This window comes from Equus przewalskii, chromosome 4, assembly GCF_037783145.1.
Source record: "Equus przewalskii isolate Varuska chromosome 4, EquPr2, whole genome shotgun sequence".
Classification (NCBI taxonomy): domain Eukaryota; kingdom Metazoa; phylum Chordata; class Mammalia; order Perissodactyla; family Equidae; genus Equus; species Equus przewalskii.
In genome coordinates this window covers 105,616,406-105,634,014 of record NC_091834.1, presented here as the reverse complement: position 1 = coordinate 105,634,014, position 17,609 = coordinate 105,616,406, and the positions used below count along the sequence as shown (strand labels likewise).

At 42.3% G+C, this 17,609-nt stretch overlaps 1 protein-coding gene across 3 annotated transcripts in view; it reads right to left on the bottom strand.

Moving 5' to 3' along the window:
• Positions 1 to 17,609, bottom strand: part of RBM33 (RNA binding motif protein 33) — a 133,470-nt gene that overhangs the window by 20,542 nt on the left and 95,319 nt on the right. For all 3 annotated transcript variants that reach the window (XM_070616972.1, XM_070616973.1, XM_070616974.1), the window contains exon 14: positions 14,106 to 14,759. In XM_070616972.1, coding sequence (XP_070473073.1) covers positions 14,106 to 14,759 — 654 coding nt within the window. The remainder of the gene's footprint in view (positions 1 to 14,105; positions 14,760 to 17,609) is intronic.

Genomic DNA, 17,609 nt, shown 5'->3' with positions numbered 1-17,609 from the left:
TACATCACATATCCCCATCTTTCTTAAGAGTCAGTGATTCATCATTTATTAATTTATCTAAAATCCTATTGAAATTATGTTAGTAGAAGATTCATAAATTCACCATGCATGTGTTAAGTCACACTGTCCTTAAAAACATTCCTCTTTTTCACATGGGGTGACACTTCACACTTCACTAGCTCCCAGGTCCCACAAGAGGCTATGTGTTAGGTGCAGGTGGCACTAGGTCACTAAATTCTCCACACAGCTCAGCTACACAACAGTCTACGGACTGCCTCTCCAACTGCTACCCTTTTCACTAACGTGGATAAATGACCAGGCCGTGCACAGTTAGCTCTCTGGGGAGGTTTCCCATTTGATGGACTCAGCGGATCTAAACAAGCTCCCTGAACCTCAACCGACAAGGTAAAGCCTCGAGGGAATCTGGAGCACACGCTATCTTCTAAGCGTCTAGAAAGACCAGTGGGTTAGACTCTAGTTAGTCTGTTTTGTTCACCCAGCCAAAATTTCTGGCGCACACAGATGGCACTGAGATATTTATTGAATAAATCAGTAAGTAGATCATACTTTTTAAAACCTGAGTAGTTCTGAATGTGCTATTGAAAAGATTATAGTGTCAGGATCTTAGGTTATAGCTGCTGTCAGTTACTACACGGATTTACCCAACGTCACTATGAAACTAAAAAGGACAGCCTTCAGCTCAGAAATACTATCACACGCATCAGAAATCATTATGCCACACTGCAGAAATAGATAATTAGCTAGTACATGTGGCCTAAAAGGAATGATGTCCGTATATATCATGGACAACAGGATGAGTATTGTAATTTTTTTCTTTAACTAAAACAAGATGATCTAGACAGTAAACTTTAATTTGAAAAGAAGAGCTTGCACCATAAGTGGGATACTATTTGCTGATCTAAGATATACAATGTGTATATGTACTTGGGTGATAAATGTGTGACACTGCGGTGATCTGATGATTTTTAAACTGGGAATTGAGAACATAAACGTTTAGTCAATAAACATCCCAAATAATAAAAGATTCTCTTCATTGTTATTTTGAGTAAGAGATGAGTGATAATTTATGTCTGAAAACATTAATGTCAGATAAGAACCTTGAAAAATAGAGTTCTAAACTTCTATTTTCCTTTCAAAGAAAAGTTTATTTCTTTTGCTGAGGAAGATTCACCCTGAGCTAACATGTGTTGACAACCTTGCTCTTTTTTTTAATTTTTTTTTTTAATGTCAACCAGCACCACAGCACGGCCAGTAACAGATAAGAAGTGTGGTTCCATGTCTAGAAACCCAGCCAGGGCCGCCAGAGCACAGTATGCCAAACTTTAACCCCTAGGCCATCAGGGACGGCCCAGAAAACGTTTACTTTTTTAAGTAGGCTTGATCCCCATTTAAAGTTCAGAAATACAGGTATCACAAAAAGCCTCACCATTTAGGGCTTCCTAAGAGATCGCCTGAAAAGACACGGGAACGAACGTCCCTGCTTCAATAGTTCTGCGGATCTGGACCCCGTCTTTCACGGCTCCCTCATCCACCCTGACCCCCGCCACACTGACCTCCTGGCTCTGTCTCCAGCCACAAACCCAACGAGCCCGAGGGCTTTCCGCTACTTCTGCCTGCGGGGGGGGGGGGACACCTCACCAGCAACCTTCCTGGCCTGCTCACTGGAGGAGGCCCCTGTGAACGGCACTCTCCAATCCTAAGGTCCCCAGGCCACGAACTGCTTTATTTTTCTCCACAGCACTGATCGCCACTCTCAGTTATGTCATGTTCACCAGAATGGGAGTCCCATGGGAGGCAATGGTCACCACAGCATCCTCAGGACAGAGAAGAGAATCAGGCACAGGGCAGACAGACAACAAACACTTGTCAAGTCAATGACAAACACAGACAGGAGACGTTTCAGCAGAGATTACGACGACTGCCCAACTTCCAGGAAAAGCTGCTCCTGCCCACTGCTCACCGAAAAATGGAGGAAAGCCCTGAGCTGCCAGGAAAGCTCTGCAGTTACTCATATTCAAGATGATGTTTTATACCTTCTAGAGCTACAAATGATACAAGAAACTTTATAACAGAAATTTCCAAGGATCTTAATCACCACAAGTTTTGATGTCATTCCACATGCTCCCCTCACGGGGGGACAGGAGGAGCTAATGTGTGCGGAATGACAAGAGTATCCCAGGGTCTCTACAGCCCTTGTTTTCCCTCAAGGTAAATACTATCATCTTCATTTCACAAATGAAAAACCCAGGGCCCTTGGTCCCGCTGTGAGTGCTGGACTTCATGTCTCCAGTGCCAAAGCTTCAACCCCACACTGCCCTCCTAGGGGAAGCGCTTATACTAACACAACTGTTTTCAGCAAGGGTTGAAACAAAAGGGCCTAACCATCATTCAGTTAATCAGTTTAATTAAATGAAGGGCTAATATAATGCTGTGCTTTTGCATCTTTCTGAAAATCATGCTGAGCACTTAAGGTTTAAATCTAAGTAAAGAGTTATTTCATTTTGTAAGAAAAAAGAGGTGGTTTTTTTTCATTTGAAAGAACAATTATTCTTTTCCAAATTAGCACAATGGAAAGCTAATTCTTGGGAGAAATTTTAAATTCTAGAGTTATTCCAGTTAACACGAGGAAACAGACCACCTATTAACAACCAGGTTGTGGCCAGGAACATATTTTTATGCCACACACACAACCACACAGACAAAAGGTGAATGAGAACAAGCTAAGCGCCTGTGCGCATTTACTGAGAAGTCTCCTGTAACACACGCATAGAGTTCACAGTGCTGAAAGAGATCTTCACACTGTCAGCACTCACATACGTATCAATTTAATCATTCTGTCCATTACATTAGGAATTTCAGAAACCTGTCATCTTAACGTAAGGAAACAACTGGCTGTCCGTGGATGGTAGATCACAGACTTCACTCTGAAAGTGAATTTCTCTAGGGTGGACAGCTCACTTTCGGAATTCCTTGCACGGCAGTGTGTTTAGATACAATTTTAAATATTTTTCACTTCCTCTAAAAGAAATGAGGAGAAAAGAAGTTTGGTCTATCTTAGACCAAACTGGAAATATTTTGTTGATTTTTTTGCATGAATGAGTATCTTTTAATAAATACCATAAAAATGTCTTTTTAGAGTAGTTTTTCTTAAATATGAGGCACTACCTGAATTAAGTAAGCTTAGGGAATACTTTTTATCAGCTTAATCTCCACAAAAAATGAGATTTGTAGCCACCAACATTAGGAGGACAAATTTATTTATAACAAATGGTTTAAATGTACAGATAAAAATGCCTATTGATACTGTCAGGGCGTCTTGCAATTTGACAGATCAAATCTTATTTTCATTCTTAAACCCCAGGAAGAAGTGGTATCACTGACTTGCATTCTCTAGTGAGCAAATTGATTAATCCCGCTCTATAGAAATCTCAACTCTTGATTACACCTATCAGACGTTAAGCAGCATTATTCTAGAGTGACAACACTTGACAAATTCCCCAACCATTTTTCTCAGCCTTTGTGGCCCTGCTAGCTTGTATTAACCCTGATGAAAAATTAATTTTCCTTATCTTCTTCTAAACCCCAAAATCCAAATCCGCCAAACTGGCAACTCTTTCTGTAAAGGTATTATGAAAACCTCTAAAAGATTAATTGCATGTCTTCAGGTGACATTAAATTAATTTCTGTACTCATGACAGACATTTGATACTCCGTACTGAGAGGACAGATAACATTGTCAGGACACACAGAAGGACAGTGGTTAGGGTCCCAGGGCAGCCTCTTATGAATCCTCCTTTCGATAAGGCCTCCTTCACTGTCACGGCAACGCCACTGATCTTACAGCCCACAGACCTCACGGAACAGGTTTCTATTAACTACAACAATGCTGGGCCTGGCCCTGTAATCTTTAGAAAGCTCACTCAGAACCTGGACAATAAATGATATGCATGCTACATGACGTTGCTAAATATAAATACATTTAAGGCTCTACTGTGTCTTTGAAGACCACTGTTTAAAGGAGAAAAGGTAAAAGAAAATAAACAGGATACCGTTCTTATCCAGGTTCCTAGGTCAATTCCCTCATTCAACTGCCACAATATGACATGAGGTGAGAACATTTCACACCTGCAGTGTTCGTCTCCTCTCTACAATAAATTACCCTTACATATGGCAAGCATACAAAACATGAAAACAACTGAAATCTAAAACACTTCCTACAAAATTCCAGTAATGGGTCCACACAGATTGAACTGAATCAAAATCCATAAGGTTAAAAAGACAGGGCAGACAGCTCTCGTAAGTGCTCGGGCTTCCTGAGAAAAAGATTCGATTGGCATGTACATGGGATTCTATAGCTGGTGACAACGTGGCAATTATCCAAGAGCTCTCCGTTAACATTCTACCTTTCTGAGATTAGTTGGGTTTGGGGAAATCTTTAAAAAGCAAAAATTAACTGGCCTTTGGAGGAACTCACCAAAGCCCTGAGCCTCTGAGGGGATCCCAGGACTCTCCAATTTCTAGTGCACAAACCTACCAGCCTAAAAAGGAAAGGATGGCTGAAAAGTGAGATTGCCGGGGCCTTTCCATGCTGCACGTCATCAAGCATCGGGGGTCCCAGAACTCTGCTCTCCCAGCAAGAGCCCCCACTTGGGGGTGAGGCTCCAGGCTCTGGAAAACAGAGCTACCAACCTGCCCAGGATGAGCAGCTCAGAAGGACCTACTTTGTAGGCTGGGTGACTTCCCCAGGGAGACAATCAAGGCCCTCTTTTTGGTAGTTGTTCCCAGTTAGGAGAGGGAAGAGAGGGAAGTTATCCGAGACAGTGGAGAAAGCAGATTCCCTTCCTGCTGGGGAGGGCGGGTTAGCAAAGCCTGATTCCTAACTCCAGGTGAATTATTTCTGATCCAACCACTTATTTCACTCCCCAATATCACACCTCTAAAAAAACCCATTAACTAACGTGTAGAAATTCTGATTCATTAAAACTGATTTCTGTCTTCTAATGAACCATCGTCTGTTTTGCCCAAATTTAGAGGCCACCTGTTTAAGAATGCTTTAAAAAGTCATTTCTCTGCAAGTTAACAATTTTGCCCACTAAAGCGTTTCATAGCTCTTAGTGACAAATGCTTGTGTACAAGAATTGGTCCTCCAGAAGGAAGATTCTACAATGTACATCTTATCAAGTAAGTGATTAACCAAGACTCGTGTCCCATTTCTCTTCCTCTCTCCTGCTCTTTGCCTTCTGGCCATTTTACTGCTCATTAGCACCTCTGACAGGGAGAGCATCAGACCTGACTCCAACCAGCCCCTGGGCCACTCTCCTGACCCCAACACCAACAGGACTGCAGGGTAAGAGGAACCGCAAGGCGAGGAACGGCAGACGAGGGCCCGAAAGGTGGGAGCCTGGGCTCTCCTTGCCCGGAGGGGTGCACCTGCCTCTCCCCAGCAGTGCCTCTCCTGGCTGCCCTGTGTCAAGGCAGCTCCTCTTACACTCAGTGCCCCAGAACTCTTCCCGACCCCAAGCCCATCACAGTTCTGTCCTTTCCTGCCTCATTTTCAACTCACCTCCACCTGATTCACTTCTTGCTGGTCCTGCTGCACCACCTCAGCAGCCGGGCCCAGCCCGAGACCGGGACACCAGGTGACGTCCCATACACGAGAAGGGCTCTGCCCTGCAGACTCACCTCTTAACCCAACCCAAAAGGCAACCAAACGGATGTACGATACGATCACATGTTGTAAATCGAGTAAGGGAGTTTGGGAGGGGACCATAAATTTTAGCCTGAAAAGATGGCCAGAAAAATTTATAACAAGGAGTAACGTTATTTTTGGTTTTTCCAAATTTTGCTTACTGATGCCATCTAAATGTCTATAATAAACAGCTATTACTTTTTTTTTGAGCTAACTTCTTTTTTTTCTGAGCTAACATCTGTTGTCAATCTTTTTATTCTCTCTCTTCCTCTTCTCCCCAAAGCCCCCCAGTACATAGTTGTATATTCTAGTTGCAGGTCCTTCTAGTTGTGGAAACAGCTATTACTTTTATAATCAGAAGTATTTGGGGAAAAAACCACTGTGCTAACTCCTTCTTTGAAATTTCAGTAAAGAAACCATAAGCAATCTCTATTATTTTTAACGGGAAAAGATATTTTATCAATTATTTCAACAAATATTTCTTAAATATTTGTAATATACTTGAAACTGTCCTAAATCCTGGAGACAAAAAATGAACAGAAGAGCAAAGCCAGCCGCAGTCAGCAGCAGTAACGAGCAGACGGGGCTCCGTAAACCACAGGTCACACACCACAGGTGTGACAGCACGTGCAGGCGCCATACCAAGAACGAGGGAGCAGCCGTGTGTGGAACAAGGCGGGGAGACCTTCATAGCGAGTGGCCAGAGGCTTGAAACCACAGGGCACATCCAGAGAACGGGAGGTGGTGAGGGTGACCTCCTCAGACGAGGAGTCTCCAAAGGGTGACAGATGGCTCCAGGGCAAATGCTTCTGTTTGCCTCTCAAGTCAACGCTCAGGAGGTGTACCTTATGCCTTTCTGTGTATCAACATTGAAGTCAGAACATGAGAAAAAAACGACAAATAGCGACTGTTTTAAAAATTAAGCAAGGTTCAAATACTAGCCTGTCATCCCTCTGCTAAAACTTTCCAATGGCTTCCATTACGCCAAGGACCAAGATCCAAAAGCTACAACAGCCCCTAAAGGCCAGGCTCCAGACTCACCTGCTCTCTGCACTCTGTCCATTAGGGGATCAGCTGTGCCTTCTCTCTACAGGGCCTCTGCACGTGCTCTCCCCCTCTGCCCAGAAGGCTCTTTCCTCCTCCCCTGCCCTCCTTCACCCAGTCATCTCTGCCTCTCCACGCAGTCACTGTTTTAGGGTTCCTCCTCACGCTACTTGCAGCACCCTGCACCGCCTGCTCTCACCTACGATGCTGTCCTGGAGCCTGCACAGCACCTGGGTTGTTGAGTGGTTCCTACTTTCTTACGCAGCTGAAGCAGGTGCTAATGCACACAGAGCTCCTCAGCCCCAGGTTCTGTGTGCTGTGGCGGTCTCAATCACAGCTGCCTCACTCACACACTGCTGGCACCGACGGATGACCCTTACCCACCAGCAACAGAGGAAGTTTCAGTGCCAGCTGGCTGTAGCTGTCAACGAGCCTTGATAAAATGCACAACAAACAAAACAAAATCCAGAACACAACTGCAGATGCCTGAAAAGGCCAAGCCCACAACTACCCCTGCCATGGAGAGGAGACCCTCTGAGACCTACCGTGCCCCTCCTCCCCTCCCTGTCAGTAGTTTTGGCCTCAGTCGCTACCTAAAGAACAGGGCTTGCCTAGCCCCCTGGTCCACAGACAGACTCATTGTTAATATTTAAATAGTGACGTTTAATTCTCTTGGAATTCTCACACTATGACAATAATTCAAAAAAAAGAACTCAATGCAGCAAAACGTATTCTTTATTCATTTCAGGAAATGTAATACATAGCAGAATCCAACCAATTCAGGCCATCTCTTTCTGATTCATTTTTCTGTATTTGGAACTCACCGTAGAAGGACTAGACACGCACTGAGGGGCCCAGAAGCAATGACACCCAACAAGCACATCTGGCCTCCAGCTCTTCAACACCAGGAGGCAGGCCTGACAGCAGGGCTGAGGCAGAGGTACTACAAGATGAGCCTGAACAGCTTCCTGCACCAGAAAGGAAGGATGTGTTCACAGAATGACAGAAATGCATCAAAGGACACAGGCCAGCCTGAAGGCGCTCTCACTGGCCAATCTGGGACAACTCAACCTCAAAACGAACAATGATAGTAATGGTTCACTGGATAAAACAAGAAGTCATAAGCCCATATTCCTGTAAATAAACGAACAAATGAGTAAGCCAGGGCAAAGAGAAAGCTATCAGAGAAGGAGCATGATAACCAATAAAATACAGAGGAGTGTCCGCATTAGAAAAACATCACTGTTGCTAAAAACAGTGAAAATCTGACAAGAAATGGGATCTTTACATAGTCTCAGAGTATCCTCCCATAAGTTACTTATCAATTACAAAGGGCAAGATCGTAACTCTGCAGTAGAAAGACTTGGCAAACACCATCACACTCAAGCGGTCAAGATGCCACTACTCGACAAGCCAATGTTGTATGCCTCCTAACAGCACACACTGAGGAGGACACGACATCCTTCTGTGGCGCTTCTGCCAAAAAAGCCTAGAGTGAACTGATCGTGAGGAAACACAAGACAAACCCCAAGCAAAGGACATTTGGCAAAATAACTGGCCTCTCCTCTTTAAAACTGTCAGGGACACAAAGGCTGAGGAACTGTCCAGATTAATGGAAACTAAAAGGTAATACGTGGTCCCGGACTGGACCCTGGAATGGGGAAAATGGCTATAACGGACACTGTTGGGACAAGTGAGGAAATCTGAACATGCGCTGTGGGTTGGAGAGTTAAATTTTCTGATGTGTCATACTGTACAACTGTGGTTTTGTAAGAGAATAGCTGTGTTCTGAGGTAATACACTGTGTCTCCAACCTACTCTCAAATGGTTTGGGAAAAATTAGGTAGGGGTGCATGATGTGTGCGTGTGCGCGCATGTGTAAAAGGGGAAAAGAGAGACAACGATAAAGCAAACGTGGCAAAACATAGACGCCTGGTGAAATGTGACACAGAAGCACAGGGATTCTTTATACTGTTTTTCTAACTTCTGTTAGTTTGAAATTATATCAAAATAAAATGTCCTCCACTCCACAAAAAAGATCAGGGGTGTACATCTCCCCTCTCTACCGCCTCTCTAGAGAAAATGTGAGAATAACTCTCGAGTAGGTAGGAAGGGAAGAAATGCACCGATGTCGTCCAACCCCCAAAAGCAAGCTCACACAAATAAGTTGGGACCTTCTGTAGGCAGCATTCTGACAGCCTTTCAAAAAGGAGATGCAAGAGTATCATGCTCGGACAGCTGGCTTTCCTGCTGAGGCATTCTGTGCTGCTTTCATTTCTCGGTGTGGCCAGCAGAACAAAGGACTGTTTACTTAATTTGCTGCCAAATTCTTAAAATTTTCATTACCTCGATTAGAATAAAGCAGCTGAATTCCGAATTTGCTTTCATTTTCTTAAAGAACACTATAAACTGCCACTCTAAATAAGCCATTTTTTCTTCCTTAAACTAAAAGGAAAGGGTAGTGATATTCACCGAGCCAGCCACTACCATGTGCTCAGGCACTGTGCCACTCGCCTCATACGTGTTACAACCTTTAATCCTCACAACCAACCTGGGAGCAAGCCAGCCTCATTTTCCCGAGGAGACCCGGGTACACCTGGGCCAGGTAACTAAGGTCCCACAGACGGGTGGAAACGAGGCAGCAAACACTTCAAAGGCTCCCCATTTCCCCTAAACCAGAAGACAGAGCTGCAGGCTAAGTGAATTCCTCAGTAAAGGAATTTCCCGTGGCGTGTGCTTGTTCTAATTCCTTTTTCTGATGTTTAATCACAAAGAATGACTGGATGACTACAGCAAGGTTACACTAAGTTAACATTTCATATTTTTATATTTGCTCCATTATTACGTGAATGGTTTTTCTAGATTATGTATTGCTTATGAACAAAATTATGATTTAAAAGGTTGCTCTTTTGGTTTCTGAAAATTAAATACTTAAAAGAAGCTTTCTGAGAAATGAGCAAATGGAAAGTATTTCCATATTTTAAGTAATAAAAAGAGAACCATTCCATCAAATACAATTCTTTAAGTAGATTACTTATATAAATAATACTCAGGGAAGCATATGAAATTTAAGCAGAAACTTTTGCCAATATCTAACACTCTTTATAACAGCATTAATTTGTTCCTTTTGTAATCTGACTTAACAAATCCAGACAATAAAATGAGTGTGAAAAAAACCCAAATTCACAGACATAGACTGATTAGCCTCATATCAAAAGGTCTCTTTAAATTTCAAATTCCCCTAATGTTTTCACCTAAATGTTTTAAATATAAAATTTGACCTAATTTGATTTACACAGAAATGTTCAAAGACACACACTGAGCACACAGCAAGTTATAGATACACTTAGCCAGGATAAACCATCACTCACTTTACCAGGCCAGCGGCCACATGCTTCCTCGAATGTTACCAAACCATTCCGCACATTCTAGAACACGAAGGGTGGAAACCCAGCCACCAGGCTCCAGTCCCATCTCCACGGCTGATGCTACTCACCAATCACAGCACTGTTTCATGCCCCTAAATCCTTCTCAACATGCTCTCTAGTCAGGCAATACCAATTGGGGTGGGCAAGCAAAATGAAACCTAATCATCATCCTCATTCTAAAAACCCCCACAAAAAATCTTCTGAATCAATTCCAACTGCTATATACTCATTGGAAACAGCAGAATATTATCCCTAATCAAGAAATAAGTAACTGGAAAAAAGCGGCAGAAAAAAATAACTTATAAATAATGTAAAGAACACAGGATTCAGAAGCCTGTTACCAATTAGCAGCTGTGTGGCCCTGGGCTACTAACATGACCTCTCTGAGACTCAATTTACTCACCTATAAAATGGGAATAGCAGCATCGACCTTAAAATGATGTTGTGAGCACATGCTAAACACTCGGTAAACAGTAGCTACTACTATTATACGGCATAAAATCACAGAATGTATTTCTAGAAGGGTACTTAGGAGCACTCTAAAAAGAAAATGGACATTTTTGAAGTACCTGCTATGTGTCAGAGGTTTCATTTACTTATTACTCAAAGTAACCTTAGTAACTCCATTTAGAGATTGGAGATTGAGGTTCAGAGAAATGAAATGACTGTCCAGGGTCCCAAAGACAATAAATGAAAGATGACCATCCAAACATGGGTCTTCCTCATCCAAAGCCACATTGTCTTTACCGTATCACACCACTGTGTACAAATGTAAGCGCACTGTCCTGGCGAGGGAGAGCTTCCATCTCTACACTCCATGAAAAGGAAATCCACAATGACCAGTAACAAACACGATGCCAACAAAAAGCCCTTGACGAAAGCGAAGAATCACTCTCAAGCTTTAAACCCAGACAACGACGCTGGAAAATGCTTCCCCTATGTCTGTAATGCATTAGTTCTAACAAAGAAGAACAATATAAAAGGAATAGAAATTCTCTTAGAATGATATGGGTGAATTAAAAATCACTTTAAAAATGATACAATTACTGAAAGGACAGACAAAAAAACCAACTGTCTTAAGACTCCAGCTCTTTCACTTTTCAAAATACTCAAATAAAATCCAAAGATAAATGATCCGAATATAAATAATGAAATACGGAAAATAACAAAAGAGAACTGCATGAATTCACAGTCACCTCACAGTAAAAGCAGACCTAGAGAAGCCTAGTTTACCTGTAAGATATTCCCAAGTCATTCGTCAGAATAAGAGAGCCAAGAAAACCCTGCGTTCGTAACCGTAACCACCCTGGGGGGTACCTGCTGACCTGTGGTCACCACCAGGGCGCATTCTCTGAACGGCACCACCGACTGCAGTAGGCCCGCGTCCTGTCTCAAGACCACAGGAGAACGAGGAGATGACTCAATGCCAAGAATAATTTAATTAAATATGCTAGGCACCAGTTTAGGTGAGAAAAAAGTGAAGGAAATAAAACTGACTCTCTCCATAGTAAATCTTTCTAGGAAACCTTAAAAATACTACATATATTGTATTTTTGTACTAACAGGATGTAAAGAAATCCAGGGCTTATAGCAAAGTGCAAGAACATGAACTGACAAATAAAATGCTCTTATTAAACAAGCAATTATAAACCTGAAATGCATAAGTAATCTTCTGCACAGGTATGACATACAAGCGAATCCTACTGAACGCTAAGCCCGTCAGACCCTTCCTGGGGTGCCAGCAGTTCAGGGCTGGTCCCACAGCAGCCCTGGGCACAGATTCCAGAGGGAAGGAGAAGAGGACCAGCAGAGACTGAGACGGACGGCAGAAGAAATGTGAGCACACTCAGCACTGAACTGTTTCCTTTTTGCATCGCCTGAAATAAGCACAATATGAACATGCTCTCCTAAAAATAGTTCCTACCCACAAAAAACCCCAAGGCTGACAGCGAAATACTATTTGTTCTGGTTCAGGGAGATACAAATGAGGCATTTATATTCTGATAAGTCAAAAGTTGCCAACACGCTATTAAAGGAATTGATGGGATAAATTCTAAGATACAAAACATGCTGGTAAACTAACTTAATACTTAAGAATTAAAGAGAGCTAAAAAGCTATTCCACACTTTGTCAGACAGCTATTTTCAGGTACAATTCCTCTGCTGTTCTTCTGCGTATTGTAAAATTACATAGCATGATTTTAGCATATGGTCTGATATAAAAAATACGTTTTTGCCACTGGAGAAAAAGACAGCAAAAATTTAAGTAGATAAATTCTTTTAAAAGAAAGGTGTCCACTGGTTTGAAAGCTGCTCTTGGACAGCAGAGCCGCACCCCACACCTTCTCGCCACCTGTGCACGTGGCCCTCCTGTCACACCAGCTAGCACAAAGCACCGCCGTGGCTGCCATCGGAAAAGTCCCATTGCTAAACGTGGCTCCGTGTCCCTCCTATGTTTACAATGCAAGTAAAAATGAGACGCTGGCTACATATGCTTTAAACAAGGGCAAAAGCAAAAGGCTATAGACACTGTGGAAACTCATGAATGCTTGGGTTCTCACCTAAATTTAACAAATTCATACAACATTAAAATAATTTCATATAATATATGCCATCTGCTTATCAACATTTTGAATTGCAATGAATGGAGGTAAGAAACAACAGATTTGAATAAAATAAAATTATAAGTCCTGTTGAATATGGAATTTCTAATTTATACTATACTATCAAAAGTTTTCTTACAGCATATGAAAAGCTTCACATTCTTAGTCTACAAACCTGGAAATAAAAGCAACTAAAACTCAACTAATTAATCAACTAATGATGAGTTGTACTTAATCCAGTCCAGCAAAGGATGCCATGCCACACACGTGCTCCCCCGCAGCCCTACACGGTACTACTTTCCTTGGATAGACTGACAATTAGAGGCCATTTTCTTTTTTATTGTAAATATTTTGTGGTTTTTAATGTACTCATCACTAGCTGGTTTGCTCTAACTAGCCTGTGTCTTACAGTTCTTCCCCTTTCTTCCTCAATTTATAACACAAATTGCACACAATAGGAAGCGTTGTCACAGAGTGCACCAATTACACACACTATATAGCATCTGTTGTAGAAGTCACTGGAATCAAAGCCAGAGACGAGAGCTACCTTCTATTACATAAGTAACGACTACATGGCAGGATGAGGAAGTGGGTGTTCTACAGATGGCTTCGTGCCGGGAGAATCTTCTGCACCGGAAATCTACCGGCAGCAACTCTAAACACTGAGCACATCCAAACCGCAGTGGGAAACGCAACTACTGCGCCTCACCGGCCCCATCTCACACACGCATCGTTCAAAAGGAGAGGAATAAACGAACTGTGCGCCTCCTTTGAAAGCATGTGGTAAAACCATACACGATTTCACCTCAGAATTCTATTAATCCTTTCTTTCCCTTCAAACGGGGGAAATTAGCTTGAAAACAGAAGATAAGAAACAGTCTCTGGAAGAATGCTGCTTAAAAGTAGACACATAGCACACTGCCCCCCACGCCCCGCCCTGCCCACAGCTGCTCACCGGGTCTGAAGCTATACGTAACAATTTGTTTGTTTTGCGGTAAAGGAAACTTTATTTTTAAAACAAACGATGATTCTATCACAAACTATCTACAAAAAGAAGCTAAGACTGAGAAATGTCTAATTTAGGGATCGTCACACTGGCCTCTCACCAAGACCCAAGAGAGACAACTGGCACAACATGGTCCCAGCTGGAAGTGGAATGCAAACAACAATTCCTATGCCAGCGTCAAGCAGGCAGAGGCTGGTCTACATGATTGTGACCGAGGCAGTTTTTACTTCCCTTTCTTCAAAACCTTCTCTGGGAATGGGGACATTCTAAGTGAAGCACAGATTCAAAGAGGCAATGGTAACCTTGTCAACTTACCCCGCCTGACAACTTAATCACCCTGACCTTGGAGCTGACGTGTGGCCCATCTCCGCCACCGCTGTTTGCCCGGTGCATGACGGTCCTTTTCGTGCCGGGCTTGGCATCCAGGGGCCGGCCCTGGAGGGACGCCACTCGAGGAGTCTGTGAGGGGGGTGGCGGCCCCTCCCCATCCGCAGGCTTTCCCTGCAGGACTTTGTGCTGAGCTGGACTCTGAGGTACAGTTCTGGCCTGTCTCAAATGTTTCAGTGGTTTCATCGGTTGTCCTTGATACTGCATGTTAGCACCAGATGGCACAAAACTGGATGTTTTGGGCTGAACATTTGAAACAGTGACATCTTGGTTTTTCACGAGAAGTCGGTTTTTCACATTCTGTCTGACCTGCGCACCTGGAAAGGGTAACAGTGGGTTACCATTGGTGGGTGACGGTGAAGACGTCTGCTCTTCCTGCTCTGCAGGGGCTGAGGGTGGATAGAGCTGCTGCTGCTGCTGCTGCTGCTGCTGCTGCGCCAGCCTCTCGAGCAGCTCCTTCTTTCTAGCCCCAGCCTGCTGCTGCCGTCGTAGCTCCTTCTGCTTCAGGATTTCTTCTCGGAGGCGTTTCTGTTCTTCTATCTTTAAGCGATATAACCTCGTTTCTTCATCTTCATCAGGAAACTGAAAGAGAAAATATGAACAGTTTACTTTGGAGACTGGAGGTGACCATTCCAGTCTGTTATCACCAAACTAAGAAAATGCACTTTGTAAATACCCTTTAATTCAGGGTTTGAAAGAAGCCATTCAAAATCTGCTTAGAGCCTTTAAGTATAGCTCCTTCCTCTAGGGAGGGGAAAAAAATTGCACAGCTAAAGATAATTTCAAAAATCTTATCACAATATTAAAAACGAGTAAATTCCCACTCATTTACAAGTTTGAAACCAATTAAACTATTCATTTAAGATATCAAAATACGTTTTGAATGGAAATGGCCACAGCAGGGGGGCCATGCTGTCACACAGGTTTTATCTGGCTCTTCTCTGACGAACCAACAAAGGGGGGGGGGGTGTAAATGACCTGAAAGGGCCTGATTAGAACTATCGATTTTTCGTACAGAATTTTCAGCCTGATCTCAAACTCATTTGTCACAGAATAATTGGTTATAATGAACAGCACAAGTCAATCTCTCTGACCTTGAACTCATGCACTCTCCTCAGAATCAAAATGCTGCCAAATGCAGTATTGGAATATTAATGGTATATACGGAATGTCTTTAATATGCCAGCCCCAAACCATTCTGAAGGTCTATCAAAAAAATCTTTGAAAAAGTCCAGTATCCAATGAGCAAAGTTTATTATAAGCTAAGCATTTGTTAAAAATTGTAATTTTCTTTAAAAAAAAAAAATCACAGGTATCCTCATCTACAGAGACTTTACAAAAGAATGTACTAAGATTTAATCTAACTAGAATTCAGCTATTAACAAATAAACGTTAAGAATTAGGGTTTAAGGGGCTGGCCTGGTGGTGCAGCGGTTAAGTTCACATGTTTTGCTTCAGTGGCCCGGGGTTCACCGGTTCGGATCCTGGGTACAGACATGGCATCACTTGGCACGCCATGCTGTGGTAGGCGTCCCACATATAAAGTAGAGGAAGATGGGCATGGAAGTTAGCTCAGGGCCAGTCTTCCTCAGCAAAAAGAGGAGGATTGGCAGTGGTTAGCTCAGGGCTAATCTTCCTCAAAAGAAACCAAAAAACAAAACAAAAAAAAGAACTAGGGCTTAAGACCAAAATGCAGCTGAAGTTGGCAAGTGCCCACAGAGACTGTGTACTTGACCTACAGGACATAGAGGCGGGCCTTTATTAGGGTTTGTTTGTCACTTTAGACGCAATTCTGACCAATTCTGTTACCTAATTTCAAAGTCTAGGACAGATCTGAAAGAGCAAATCTGAAGGCAGATGAGGGCTACAGAGGTAGGTGTACAGAGCAAGAAGAGACATTAAGGGGCAGACAGAAAACAGCATGAAGTAGCTAAAAGTTCAAAAAGCCCGGGGCAAGGCCACTGGGGGAGTGGCAGACCAATGGGTACACAATAACAAGTCCAGAGGGCCTGCTGTTTCAAACACACAAATTCGCTAGGATTGTTCCCAGGCCATCCAGGAGGAGGTAAAAGATGTTCAAGAATATAGGCAGAAATACTTCCACATAGGTCTGTCCTGTACTACACCATTATCCACCAGATGAAGGTAAGAAAATAAACCACATTTATCTACGCAAAACAAATGGAAGACTTCTTAAAAAGAATTTTTTTAAATATGTTTAAAATATATTATTATTAAGTAATTTAAATATATTTATTTAAATTAAATTTATTAAATTTAAATGAATTTATTTATATTAAAATAAATTTTACCCACAGCCAACATCATACTCAATGGGCAAAAACTGAGTGCCATCCCCCTGAAATCAGGAACGACACAAGGATGCCCTCTATCACCACTCTTATTTAACATAGTACTGGAGGTCCTGGCCAGAGCAATCAGGCAAGAAAAAGGAATAAGAGGAATCCAAATAGGGAGGGAAGAAGTGAAACTCTCGCTGTTTGCAGACGACATGATCTTATATATAGAAAACCCCAAAGAATCCACTGGAAAACTCTTAGAAGTAATCAATAACTACAGCAAAGTTGCAGGGTATAAGATTAATTTACATAAGTCAGTAGCATTTCTATATTCTAATAACGAACTAACAGAAAAAGAACTCAAGAACACAATACCTTTCACAATCGCTACAAAAAGAATAAAATACCTTGGGGTGAATTTAACTGAGGAAGTGAAAGACCTATACAATGAGAATTACAAGGCCTTTCTGAGAGAATTGGATGATGACATAAGGAGATGGAAAGACATTCCATGTACATGGATTGTAAGAATAAACAGAGTTAAAATGTCCGTTCTACCTAAAGCAATCTAGAGATTCAATGCTATCCCAATCAGAATCCAATGACATTCTTTATAGAATTAGAACAAAGAATCCTAAAATTCATATGGGACAACAAAAGACCCCGAATTGCTAAAGCAATCCTGAGAAAAAAGAACAAAACAGGAGGCATCAAAATCCCTGACTTCAAAACATACTACAAAGCTACAGTAATCAAAACAGCATGGTACTGGTACAGAAACAGGTGCACAGATCAATGGAACAGAACTGAAAGCCCAGAAGTAAAACCACACATCTATGGACAGCTTATCTTCGACAAAGGAGCCAAAGGCATACAATGGAGAAAAGAAAGTCTTTTCAACAAATGGCGCTGGGAAAACTGGAAAGCCATATGTAAAAGAATGAAAATTGACCATTCGTTCTCACCATTCACCAAAATAAACTCAAAATGGATCAAAGACCTAAAGGTGAGACCTGAAACCATAGGCTTCTAGAAGAAAATGTACGCAGTACACTCTTTGACATCAGTATTAAAAGGATCTTTCCGGACACCGGGTCTTCTCAGAGAATGGAAACAATAGAAAGAATAAACA